General features: G+C 30.9%; 1 protein-coding gene across 1 annotated transcript; it reads right to left on the bottom strand.

Annotated features, from left to right (window-relative positions):
- Positions 1-4,687: 4,687 nt before the first annotated feature.
- On the bottom strand, positions 4,688-7,894 carry LOC7474836 (probable inactive receptor kinase At1g48480). Its single transcript, XM_002322086.4, has 2 exons — positions 6,245-7,894; positions 4,688-5,539 (listed from the first exon to the last, which is right to left on the bottom strand). Exons 1-2 carry the CDS (start codon positions 7,569-7,571, stop codon positions 4,911-4,913), a joined length of 1,956 nt encoding a protein of 651 aa, XP_002322122.4. The 5' UTR covers positions 7,572-7,894; the 3' UTR covers positions 4,688-4,910.
- Positions 7,895-14,471: the final 6,577 nt, after the last annotated feature.

Raw genomic sequence — 14,471 nt, 5'->3', positions numbered from 1 at the left:
TGACACTACATAAATTAGATAGAGATCGCTTGATGACGTAACATTTGCAGAATTTGATCGCAATCCCAATTTTGTTCCTGATTATATTTTACCTGATGTTATTGCGCGCTTAAGAAACCAAAAAAAACTGTAGTCCTTGTCGGATATGTTTCATACGTGATGGAATTGTAGATATTTTAATGGAACAATAAAAAATATTTTATATAAAGTATTATTTATTTCATGATGTAATAACAATAGTTAAATCTACAATATTTAAATTAAAAACCATCAATATTAATATATATTTTTTAAAATTATTTTATAACCTCAATTTCAAAAGCATTTTTAACCAAACACTTTAAATTACTTACCTCAATTTCAACCACAATTTTAATCAAACATCTATTTTTTCAAACCAACCTCAACTAAAAGTACTTTTTATAAAACAATTTTTTTCAAACCACAACCACAACAGCTACTGCAATACCAAACACACTTTTAGAACTCAACAATTTTTTTCGTTCTTTCCTCTTCGAATATAACAAATTTATAAAATAAGTTGCACAACAAAAAAGAGTTTGCAGTTAAGTTCTATTGCATATGAATGAAAAATCTTGCTTGAATGAGGTAGTGTTTGTTTTTGCAATCCAATCATGCTTTTGAAAAAAATAAATTTTTTAACTTAGACGCGCAAGTTTGACATGGTTATCAAGCCTGATTTGACAAACAACAAACAAATAGAACAATTATGCACTTTATTTGTCGAGAGAGAGCAAAGAAAGAAAAAACGCAAATAATCGATCACCGACGACAATCCAACTATTATCTGTCTACACGTGCTGCACCATGTGGAAGAGGGCACGACTGCTCATCCAGTGAGATGGCGAATGACTAGATTTGGTCATCGGGAAGTGTCACACGTGCCTTCTTAATGATACTGATGACACCCATTCACTAGAGAAGAAAGAGAAGGTCAAAGAAACATCTCGTGAAAAAATGAAAAGTTGAAAATAAAACTACTATTACAATTCATAATAAAAGGTTTCTTGATCTACAATAATTTTTCCATACCATTTAATTTTTGTTATAATTATGAGAAAGATAGATATAAAAACTATGATATCTTTATATTATTTAGTTTTTGTTATAATTATAAGAAAGATAGATATAAACACTACGAGAGATTTTTAAATTTTTTTAGTATGATTGAATATGATTTTTTCTTTTTTTCTTCCCTGCATCTATCTCTATTACACTATTATTGTAAGTCATAGTAATCATAGTTTGAGTATCATGAATTTTTTCGAGCATTATCTCCGTCTGAAACCTCACTGAACCCTTCTTCTTTACTGTCGAGGTGTAATCACAGATAACTCTGCCCACTCATTTGTAAATCATGATGCCAGTTTGACTCTGTGGTTTTCTTTTGACGGGAAAGACACCGGAATTTTCTTTTGATGTGACAAAATGATGCTGATATTTAATTAATGGCTGAGACAGAGGTCATAGGATGTTGAAATCAGTTGTCTTAGAGTTTGCATACTGACATGATGGCTACGTAGCAAGAAATATCAGACATTAAACTGGTGGGCTCTGCCAGAAACGCCATGGCTGCCACTGTAAATGCAATGCTGTGTCTTTCTTCCTGCAAACCACTTGAAACGGCCAAGATTCGTGTTCTAAAGGGTTTCTTTACCCAAGAAAAACCTGTCTGTAAGAACAGTTTTCAGGTAAATTAAGCGCATTTTAAAACTCTATAATAACATAATTTAATGCAGTGTAGAAGCCAAGAAAACTAAGCCCAAGAAGGATAAAATGTTTGTTTTTCCTCTCCAGTTACCACACTAGTTAACTACAGCCTCGGGAAGAGCCAAAGTGAGGTTGCTTTCTCAAGGAAAAGAAAACGAATGCCAAGTTGCATCGGACAACATGACAAGGTACGATTTTTTATTTTTATTTTTTATAGCTAATATATTTTGATATATATATGCTAATATATATATATATATATATATATATATATATTATGCATCTAAAAAATGGACTTGAATATTGGATATTGAACGATGATTTTTTTAGAAGGTCAATATTTACAAATGATTAACTTTGTGAAATAACAAAACCTATAAGAGTTGAAGGTTTTTTTTTTTTTAAATTTGTTTAATCTCAAACAAAAGAGCAGATGCTTCGTGGTGTTAATTTATCCTTTTAGTCTCATATTAGCTCTCTTGATGATAAATGTGGGGTGTCGGTTTTTTATTTAATTATTTATTATTGTCAGATATAATCTAAAAGATTAATTAAAAAAAAACATTGAATCAACAATTAATATTAAAATGCAACATATGATGTTACTTCTTATTATTATTTTTTCTATATGTTGATCCGACAAGGTTTAGTTGAGTCAATAAAATTATTAAAAACTTTGCCGGATCGATCATGTTTTGCTCGGTCAATATTTAGTTCAATTCAACTAGAAACTCAATTCAAATTAAACTTCAAATCCTAAATTTCTCGAATTAACCAATAATACCAGGTTAGGTAAAAACTATAAGTTTTTTTTTTCAATTGCTTCGCTTGTTTGCTCAAGGGTACTTTAGTATTAATTTCATTTTTTTTATTTTTGTATTAACAAATGTGAAACAATCTGTAATTGGTTGTCAAAATATTTCAAAACTAAACAAGCTACTCTTTTTTTTTTTTAGTTTAACGTAGGTGTTCGGGTCAGCTTGCGCCCACCTCGACTAATTCCACGAGCCCTGAAGTTAACGACCATGTAAGCCTCCAGTGACCATCATATGAGCAACCACAAGGCTCGAACCTGAGACCACAGAGGGAGCAAATCTCTTGATCCCAAGCTCTTACCACTGGGCCACCACCTAGATGGGTAACAAGCTACTCTTTAAAATTTGTGATAGTGGTTGCTTATTATTTATTTTTCTCCAACAAAAAATCCAAAACAATAATTTTATTTTATTTTAGTTTCTGTTTTCAAATTGAAAACAAGAATAAAACCCTAATGATACCAAAAAAAAAAAAAAAAAAAGTTTGAGTGTTAATGTCTATTTTCGTACTTGTTGCCTTTATGACTTTTTTTTCTTTTCAAAAAACAGGAGGCCCAATGAAATTTGGATAGCCCTTTTCAGTTTCCAAATACACACTCTAATCACTAAGAAATTTGAACCTGAATCTCCAATCAAAAGCGTTGTTGTGACTTCAAATTTGAACCTGAATGTCAAATATCACCCACCAAGCCGATGCCTTTCCCCCCCCTCTATTCAATTATTAAGATTATTTTTTTTATTAATTAATATATGAATCGAGTTTAAATTCTTGTTTCTAATAATTTTAAAAAATATATCCTTCCACATTATGATGTATTTAAGATTTTTTTAAAAAAAAAAAAACTCTAAATCTTGAATTTATTTTTAAAAATAAAATAAAATAACCTCATTACGTATCAATCCTCTAGAGTAGCAATCCTTTAGAGTAGTATTTGATTACCGTCCCAAAATAAAAAAAGAAAAAGAAAAGAATCAATGAGAGCAGAAGATGTTTCATATATTTTTTATTTTAAAAATACAGTAATTTATTTTATATTTATATTTATATCTTTTTAACTAAATATATTTTTATTTATTCTTTTTATATAAAGACACTAATCAAGCGCAAATTATTTTAGTTTGACTTAACATATAACATCAATGACAAAGATCAATGAAATGAAGTCATGGAGTCAACAAAATTTTAGAAGATCCATTTTTTGGTTTTATATACACAATATTTTGATCAGCACGTGCATACCAAAATAAATCTATGTATTCTAAACATAGATAAAAAAAAAATTATGGAATTAAGTGATTTTTACTTGGAAATGCATTAAAATAATATTTTTTATTTTAAAAAATTATTTTTGATATCAACATATCAAAATAACCTAAAAACACCAAAAAAATATTAATTTAAAACAAAAAAAATTATAAAAAAAATATAAATTTTTTAAAAAACACTTTTAAAAAGCAAAAACAAGCCTTCCAGATAGTTCATCTAGCAGTGAATGTTCGATTCATTCTACTTGGAGGAGCGTTCGGTTTTTTTGTATTATGTGTCAGTTTTTTGTATTCATCTTACTCGAAGACACCATAGGGCAGTTTCTGAAGAAAGACGAAGAATAGGACAGCACAGCACAAGGCAACGAGACAAACAAATCCCATTTTAGAAAATGGAAGGTCTATCCATCTACCACTCTTCTTCTTCTTCTTCTTTTGTTTTTCTCACTGCTCATTTTCTCTGATAATCTTGTTGATAAGGATTTCTTAGGCCTTGGATGCCTATAAAGTTCAACAATATCCCATCTCATTATAGGACCACAATATTAGACTGCTCTGCTTTTTACAGCTGACCCTCCTCTATTTATATCCAAGAGTTGGTCCACCATGTGTTAACAGTTAGTTTAAAATATTTTTCAGATGAGGGCCTTGGCGAAGGGGGGTTTACATTACCAAAGAATTAGGGTAGCATAAAAAGCAAGCTCCGTCTAAGAGTGAGAGAGATGAGAGTCACCTGAAGAAACATTAGAAAACCCTTTTGAAGTAACCAAAACATCTCGATCTAAACAGATAAAAAAGCTGCATCAAAAGTAAAAGAAAAGGTAAAAGCAAGAATAATAATTACAACCACCACCACCACCATCCACCCATCAAGAGGAAATAGAACAGATATCCACCTCAGTATTTATGGAAAAAAGGAGGAAAAATTAGTACAATGGGGATGAGGGGCAAGATAAAAAAAAAAGAACATGACAGTTGGCTCCTAATGAAAGATGACCCGATCAAACATATAATCAAACACCAGAATAAAAATGATAATTATGGGCATAAACAAAGCAAGGAAGATCCTTCTACAATACATGGTTTGATGTTGCCAGCTCATCGAGATGAGTTATCATCTGCATCATTGCTTGGTTCAGGCTGTGGGCCGTGATGTTCCCGCAGGCTAGACCGACATAGCTCCTCGATCCTCCTTGTTACTGCGGACATTGATGGGCGGTTGTCAGGGTATTGGGCGGCACAATCTATTCCAAGCTGCAAGAGCTGAACCATCTCTTCCTCAACATTCTGGTATCTGAGGAGCTCAAGATCAAACACCTCTGAAGTCCATTCCTCTCGAACTATAGACTGAACCCATCTGGGAAGGTCCACGCCCTCCTCATTCAAAAGGGCATGGGCGGGGGCCTTCCCGGTAAGCAGCTCCAACAGCAACACACCAAAGCTATATACATCAGCCTTCTGGGAAACCTTGCGAGGGTCAGTTACCTCAGGTGCTCGGTAACCAGCAACTCGGTTAGGAGTAGAGGGAGGACCAACAAGGTGGGCAAGCCCAAAATCAGATACCCGGGCATCATATGATTGAGTAAGAAGGATATTAGATGACTTGATGTTTCCGTGGGATACGTTGGGACCTTGAGAGTGCAGGTATTCAATGCCACGGGCAGCTGCAAGGGCAATGCCAGACCTGATTTCCCAGTTCAATGGAGCCCTACCAGCTCCCTTGTTTCCTGTGGTAAAATGTATCAGAAGAAATGATGGGAAACGCTAGATGAAGCAGAACACATACACCTCTCTAGGTTAATAGATTGATAGTCAATATATATATATATATATATATATATATATATTTTGTTGATCGTTTCCCATTCTTAATCAAACCAAAGCATGTCCAGATTGTTCACCAACAAAATATAAGAAGGTTACAAACCACAAAATTATTGCTTGGAAACATGACAACTCAATCATCATGAAAAACTAGATCACAGGGATCGTATAGCTAGATAACTTCTACTGAAGAGAATAATTGAGATCATCTATTATTGACTGGAAGTAAATTTCAAACAAGAAATGACAAAACATGTTGACTTCTACTCATTTAACATTACCTACTTGGTTTGCGCAGGAAACAAGCAAATTTAAGCACCTTCCAGACAATTAGGAAGAAAACAGTGTTAGCTATTTTTGACTCAGTTCATCATTATCCTGGCAGATGGATTCAGTTGAAAAAGATCACCATCGATTTCAGACACACAAAAAAAGATAAATATAATTCTACAAAAAAATAATAATCTGTAGTGATTATCTCCAAAGGCAACGCACCATAGAAATCTCAGCAATCATTCACCAATATGCAAATCCAAAAAGGGAGATCATTATATGAAACAACAAAAAAGAAACAAAAATATCAAAGCCAAAAATTGAGAAATACTCACCATGCAAAAGTGCAGACAAGCTTCCCATTGACATGTAATCATAAACAAGAAGCTTCTCATCTCTGCTATAATAGTAAGCTCTCAATGGGACCAAATTCTCATGATCCATAGCACCCACAGTCTCGATCTTCTCCCTAAATTCTATCTCAGAAATTGTCACATCCCTCAACCTCTTCACAGCCACCACAGTTCCCATCTCCAAAACTGCCTTGTACGCCGTCCCAAACGTACCTTTCCCCAAAACCTCTGCAGAGGCTCTCAACAAATCTTCTAAATCAAACACCCTTGGTGCCTTGCCGAAAAACACCAACTTTTTGGCACCACCACTATTCAAGTCCCCACCTTTACCATTACCCACCATTGCAGCCGCCGCCGCCGCGGCCACAGAATACCCATTTCCATACCCTCCACCATTCTCCGCCTCGACAATTGGCTTATCCCCTTGAATCTCCATCTCTTGTTTAATCGATGCAATGTCAATCGATCTTGACTTATTACTACTGTTCTTTCTACACAAAAACATCAAAATCATAACAATCAACAGTAACCCCACTATAGACCCAATCACAATACCTGCAATTGCACCTCCAGACAACTTCTTCCTCTTACCTTGTCCACCACCATTTGGTGTACTAGGCACCACAATAGCCCCCCCGCTATCTTTACAATCAGGAAGAGGCTTCCCACATAAAGAAGTACCCCCAAAAGAACTAGGTCCAAAACCTTTAAATGTATCAGGTATAGACCCATTTAACAAATTATTACTTACATTAAACTGCTTTAGCTTCTCCAGCTTCAAATCTGGCAATGACCCGGTTAACAAATTATCCTCCAAAAACAAAGTCCGCAGCCTCGTGAAATTGTCAAATCCGGGTGAAATCTCACCGGTGAAATTATTCTCAGCAAGGTTCAACCTCACAAGATCTTTCAAACTAAACAGGAAATCAGGAATCTCTCCAGAGAAAAGATTCCCTTGTAAATAAAGATTCCTTAGACTTTTACAATTAGCAAGATCTTGAGGAAGGTTTCCAGTAAGTGCATTAAGCCTAAGACTCAAAGTGCGTAATTGTGTCAAGTTTGAGAAGATTCCAAGTGGGATTTCTCCAGTGAGTGCAAAACCAGGAAGCCGGAGAACCGTGACACGATTTTGTTCACATTTGACACCAGTCCATGAACAAGGGCTCTGCAGCGAAACGTTCCAGAGGAGTGTCCGGCCGTGCACGGCAGACCGGAGGCTGAGGAGGGCTGAATGGTCGGGTGAGAGATCTGGTTTCGAATGAGGTAAAGAGATTAGTAACAGAAAAAGGAGGAGAGTTATGGTCTCCATTTTCTGAAAGGCTGGGTTTTTGGAAGGAAAATTCAGGATTTCTGAAGGGAAAGTGAAATGGGGGGGGGGGGGGGGGTGATAAAGTTAGGATTTTTAATGAAAGGAAAGGGAAATGTGTGGGATTGTGTTAGAGATAGTGCAGGTTTTGTTTCATGTTTTTGGGGTGGAAGATAGACAGAACTTGTTTGCAGAGAGATAGGTGGGGTTGATGTGTGTGTGTGAGAGAGAGAGAGAGAGAGAGATGACAGAGGAAACCCTAGCTGATTTATGTAGATGGTGAGTGTGAGAGCATTGAAGGGTGTGAAGTGAAGTGATGGTTGTTGTTGCAGGAAAGGTGTTGGGGGTAGTCTAACTGTTTTTATTTTATTTTATTTTTTCTCTTTCTGTCTCTGTTTTTGCCTTTTGTTTTTTAAATGGAAAACAAAAGGACAAGGAGTAGTAATTTACGGGAAAATTTTAACATTCTATTAGTTATTTTTTAAAATTTATTTAAATAAAAACATCATATTCATAAAAATATTTATTTTAGGATTTTTTTCTCTTACTTATATCTATTTTTTAAAAAATAAATTCATGAAATAACTAATATAATATTAATAATTATTCCCTAGACTTTATAAAAATTTTAGTTATATTTTTCATCATTTTTCAAAATTTTAGTTTATAAAAAATATATATACACATACTTGGTTACTAAATAAATGCTCTTTTCTCCATTTTTACAGTCTCATTTTAAATTTAAATGTTTACTTCGAAGTCAAAGTGAAAATAATAAAAACATTTCTATATAAAAAAACAATAATAGAAGTGAACTACATGAATGGGGTAAGAATATAATAATAACATTTTATAAGAAAAAATCATTAATGCATTTTTTTTTTTTTTTGTTCTTGAGAATTTGTGCTTAATTAAGACATTTTTATTTAGAGATGAGAGAGCAGTATCTTACACGGTGAAATCTGTCTTGTTACTTGTTTGATAAGGAAGGAAACTAGCATTGCCATTTATGTCAAGACTAGCTGTTGACCCGCGGTGCGGGTGTGTTTTTTTAAAAAAAACATAAAAAGTATTATTTAGGTAATATAAATATGTTTCCGAAACAAATTACTATTCGAGTTATAAATTTTATTGAGTTGAATAAATTTATTTTATTTTAGTTAGGTGATTAAAAAAATAGGTAATGATAGTAGAACTATATTTAAAAGAAATAATTACAATAACCTGAGAAAAAATATTTTTTCAAAATAAAAAAAAATGATTTTGTTAGAATGATAAAAAAAAATTAGATAAAAAATGACCTAAAAGACTAGCCCTGATCAACTCGAGTTAGAATGATAAACTTATAGCCTCGGTAATTAGGGTCGAGTCAACTGGAATTATCCCTTCAAACCCACAACTTAAATTATGAAATTAAGATAACTCAATAGAAAAAAAATAATGAAAATCACAAAGCTTATCTAAAAAAACAAGGTTAACCCGCGTTAACTTTTCAAACATGTTATCCAGGTCATTAGACCATAAATACCTTATTGAAAAAATCATGAAACTCAATTCTCAATCAATTAAATGTTGACAGATGAAATTGAAAAAAAAAATATCTCAATTATACAAAAGAATTCAAAACAAAAAATAACGACAAAAAAATAAATTTTATTTTTGATTGAAGGGTAAAATTAAAAAAAAAATTCACAAAAGAATACCAAAAAAATCAAAATAACAAGGATCAAAATTGAAATAAGAAATACAAATAATATTTCGATTGAACGGTGAAATTAAAAGAAAAATTAATTCAACAAAAGGTCAAAGAAAATTAAAAAAATAAGGATTAAATTTTTTAAAAAAATATTGCTGATTGGGATTGAATGATGAAAATAAAAACAAATAAAACTTTTACAAAAAGATCAAGAATAGAAATTAGAAATAAAAAATAAGGATTAAAGTTGAAATGACAACAACAAAGAGGGTCAAGATGCAATTTTTAGGGGAAAAAAGGAAAAAAAAAAGGAAAAAAAAAGGCTCATCGGCAAAAATTCGGTCCATCATTACTGATACATATGACACCACTAGAAAAATAACGCGATAGCACTTCTAAAGACACATGAAATGATATTTTTAGATATCAGAAGGCAACATATAAACCTACTAAAGAGCACGAATGCCTATCATACACCTGAGAGTGCGCCACACATGTCTATATTTTTTTTTATATTTGATCAAATATTAAAATATTCCTGAATTGATTTAATAACACCAAAAATATCATCAGTAAAATATAAAAAAGCCCCTTGAGAAATATAATCGCACATGAAACAAAAAGTTTTTTTTTTTTTTCCTAACCGGAGAAACTGAAGTTGCAACTTTTACGGTGGGCAGCTTATACGGGCTGTTTGTTTATAATGTATTTCAGGCTTTTATGATATCAACAAGTGTGTGTGTGTAATCTACTTTATGGTCAAAATTAATTAATTAATTAATTAATTAATTAGAGAGACAACGTAGTTAATTGCTTTAATTAGTTTAACAGCAATTAAAAAGGGCACGCTTATGGCTTTAATATCGCCATAAAGTTTGTTCATTCATTCCAACTCCTTCTGAAAAGTTAATGATAAAATATCCCTTCCAAGACAGTGTCAGTTCACTTAACACCATGCCCTGTCTTTTTTGGTGTTAAAAAAAACAATTTTTTTTTACTTGGTTATCTTACTGTAATTTTAATTAGTAAGATTAGTCTTGTTAAGGATTTCTAATTACCCCTTCTAATAAATATATTTTTTAAAAATTAAAATTTTCAAAAATTAAAAGCACGGTCCAAAAAAAAAAAAAAACAAGCACTGCCTACATCAGCTTCTCTCTATTGCTTTCGATCTCATGACCTAGCAGTGTTATTACACATTCCAATAAAATATAAGAGTTATTGACTTTCTTCTCTCCACTTACAAAAAGAAAAGAAAAGAGAAGATAACGTTGCTCATATAAATAATGAAACACCTTAATTTTGTTTTTATTTTTTTTAATTTTTTTTATCCTACCTTTTAAATTTTTTTCTTTCATTTCTAACCTTCAATATTTTATTGATTTTATATTATTCATTTTTATTTTTTTATGACGTTATCGTAGTCTAAAACAAATATCTCGATATTTAATTGACATTTAATTTTTACAAGCGTCTATTTTTTTTATTATATTATTAAATAAAAAATAGTTTAAAACAAACTTTTTAAATCCAATAGAGTCTATAATCCAAGTCACGAGTTTTACAAGTTAAGCTGCAAAGTTGGGGTCGATCCAATATGTTGTTGCTTCAATATTATATAAAAAAAATATCATCTTGAAATTTATTTTATAGTCAAACCATGCTTTTACCGGTTATCCAGATAATCTTTGGACACATGAAGTCAACTGTCCATGTAGAGTCAACTCATATGAGGGTTAATTTTAAACCCGGGCTAAGCAATAAATCGAGTCAAGAGGTTTCAAAGTTGATCTGTTGGTCCGATTTAATAACAATATCAAATAGTGTTTTTTTTAAATCAATCTTTCATTTTGCTTTCCCGATTGAATTGGAAGAGGTTTTAATTGATAAAAAAAAAAGAATCTACTTCAACTGATATGCCCTTCTTTGCTTGCTATTTTTTTATTTATCAATTTCATCATTTAACATTTAGCTAATTCTGAATTAGTATTCATAATTTGTTTTGATTTTCTTAATATGAGGTTATCATAGTCTCTAACAAACATCTTAGCATTTGGTTTATGCTTAATTTTATAAGTGTTTGTTTTTGTTATCATATTATTAAATAAAAAATAATTTTACAAAATAAAGTTTTTAAATCCAGTAGAGTCTATGATCTGGGTAGCGAGTTTGGTGGGTTAAGTCGCAAAGTCAAGTCAATCTAATATGTCACGTCTCAATATTTTTTTAAAAATAGCGTCTTGATTTTTTTTAAATCAAATCAAGTTTTCTACCAGTTGATCAGGTTATTTTTGGATTTATCAAGTTAATTAGATTATATAATGATAATTTTTATATAGTTAATTTTAAACCAAAATTATGCCAGGAGTGAGGTCCAGAAAATTAAATATTAACATTTTAGATTAAATTTAATAACAATTATAAATAGTTTATTGGAGCACAATTTTATTTTTAGGTTTAAATTTTTTTATTCAAATCATAACGTAAGGTGTACAAAAGAAAAGGCATTATCATAATTAATTAGATGCATGGTTTACTTCAAATGTAAAAATAAATAAATAAATAAATAAATAAAACAACTAGGGAGTAAGAATCTCTAAATCTTCATTTTCATTCGTACGAATCTACGATATTTTGGTGGTGGGCCTGATAATTGGACAAGGACGTTTTATTGCATGAGCATGTTACCTTGTACATGGAGGCATGGCGTGCGTGATTGGGCATCATGATTGTTGCATTAATTGGGGATAATAATTTAATTTGAATTTGATTTAAATTAATTGAATATATAAGTTATTTATGAATGATTATTTTACTATATGACTAATTTAATAAATTAGGTATAAATACTATCTACTTCAATTATATATATATTGGATTAGATTTTATATTGATAGATTTTATATTTAAAACCCGAATGATAAATATAATTTTTTTTATTTTTTTATTTAATAAATGATAAATAAAAAATGAATATCTAAAATTCTTATTTTAGTAATAAATATCCAAATCTCAATGTATGGTGCATAGATATCTAAATTTATTATTCAACTGTTAATAAATAAAATATAGATATAATAGAAACTTAATATATGGTATCAAACTTAAAAACCTGAAAAGCAAAAAAAAAAAAAAAAAAATCGAAAAACCCTAGTTTGGCAAGTGGCGGGTAGGGACGCATGATAAAGACAGGTCCTCTCTCACTCTCACGAGCATGCCTGCTTTTGAAAACAAATATTAAAACAACAATATCCTAAATATAGAGGCAATGACAGACTATGACAGGCATCTTCCCATGGATCTTGACATTTTTTCCACCATTCTTATTCACATTTTCTCCCTTCGAATCATCAAAATCGTCCAAAGTTTCACTTTCATCTCTTTTTTTATATATATTTATTTGGTTTCAACCTTTATTTTGCGGTTCAATCGTATATTTCTGTTGAGAAATAAACTATAGTTTTCTTTATATTGAATATTTTCTATAATTACGAGATATAAATATTTGTTTACTAGAATATATGCATGAAAAATTGAGAATTTTTAATATTCACTTGCAGAAAATTCAGTCACTATAATTTTTTTTATTTGATTTCTTGCAATTCTTACGTATAATTTTTTAATGATGTTAAATAAAATACCATAGCATAAAAAACCACAACGTCTTTTATTTGCTTGATTTTCAATTTTCATTGTATACGTATGCTTATGGATCCCAAGTTTAGTTAAATCCCTCTTCATAAGGAATTAAAGAGAACTTAATCCGAATTTTACAGGCACTAATTAGGGTAGTAAAAACATACAATCACACTGTAGGCCTATTTATTCATTAATATGTTATGTGTTTCGATGATATTCTTTAATATTGGATTGATTAAGAATTGAGTTTCATAACTTGTTTTGATTTGCATTCTATTGAATTATCTCGATCTTATAATCTGAGTTTAATATATTAACTTGGATTGACTCGAGTTTTTTTTTTCTTATGCGTTTTAATTGTTTTTTTTTAAAAAATTAATTCTTCAATACTAAGTTAATTTAGAATTTAGCTTCAATATGTTTTTTGATTTGTTTTATATGAGATTGCCATGATCTCATGTATCAGGTCGTAGATTTTACATGTTGACCTGGGTTAACTCGGATCAATTCAATATATTGTCGTCTCAATATTTATTTCAATTTCTTTTTAAAAAATAATCCGATTAGTACCTAACGTAGCGTAACATAGATAAATGATTGAATAATATATCTATTCAAGAACTGTATTTTAACCAATTTATTATGATTGTGAAAGGTATAAAGTATAATTGTATGTCTCTAGGGCAATGCTTAAGGCTAAATTGATATGATAAATATATCGCTAAGGTGTGGGTCAATGCATATAATTCTAATTTACTAGAGCTTGCAAATTGATGCCAGCACCAGCACCAGCTGCATAACAGGGATAAGTAATAAAATTCCCGAAATCGGACAACAACATTTAATGCCCGCCTTTGTTTAATTTTGATCTTAATTTTTCAAAGATATTTATAAGTATATCATAGTTATAAGACATAGTTAAAAGACATGGTCCAGACTTGTGAAAATTTTTTCTTGAGTTCATGGTTGTCCTCACCTATAAAATTCTTGCAAATGATATTTCTCACCTTTTTATGAATGTAAAAAGCTATATTTATTAAGATATTCTGAATTGACTAAGTAGTATTTTCTTGAGATAATATATTTTGACTTTGTTATTAATTTTCCAATACTTACAATAACTTTAACTTTTCAACATAAAGTAACATTACATAATTTTTTTTATCGTTAATACCTTCGAGTGGCTTAAAGAATTTGATGTTAGGAATGTTTGTTGCTTAAAAACAATCCATGTATTGTGTACACTACCCTTCCGTCTATCTCAAACAAAAGTGAATTGCATGTCAAAGCTATATATATCCATTATATTTTGCGTCGGTACATCTTTTCTGATGATAAATGATATTTGATTTTCTGCATTTACACATGCTGCACGTGTGTGCCATTGATAACTCTTACACAATTCTACATGAAAAATCATAAGCAGGAACCATTAGTGTTATGAGATTAAACTCTTACATTAGCGAAATAATTAATCCAGAGCTATATTGATTAAAAAGTACATTATCGTTACCTTGAAATAAGACTAATATCCTGGATTGTTCTTTATTCGCGTGACGTATTTAAAA

Source organism: Populus trichocarpa, chromosome 15 (assembly GCF_000002775.5).
Source record: "Populus trichocarpa isolate Nisqually-1 chromosome 15, P.trichocarpa_v4.1, whole genome shotgun sequence".
Taxonomy (NCBI): Eukaryota; Viridiplantae; Streptophyta; class Magnoliopsida; order Malpighiales; family Salicaceae; genus Populus; species Populus trichocarpa.
Note: the sequence above shows the minus strand (reverse complement) of the source record. Positions and strands in the feature narration are given on the sequence as shown.

What these genes read in the sequence shown, in the direction of transcription:
- LOC7474836 (XM_002322086.4), bottom strand. Translation starts at nt 7,571, where the DNA reads ATGGAGACCATAACTCTCCTCCTTTTTCTGTTACTAATCTCTTTACCT. An exon ending in CTTGTCTGCACTTTTGCATG is followed by an intron (nt 5,540 to 6,244) that starts GTGAGTATTTCT and finishes ATTTTACCACAG; the next exon opens with GAAACAAGGGAGCTGGTAGG.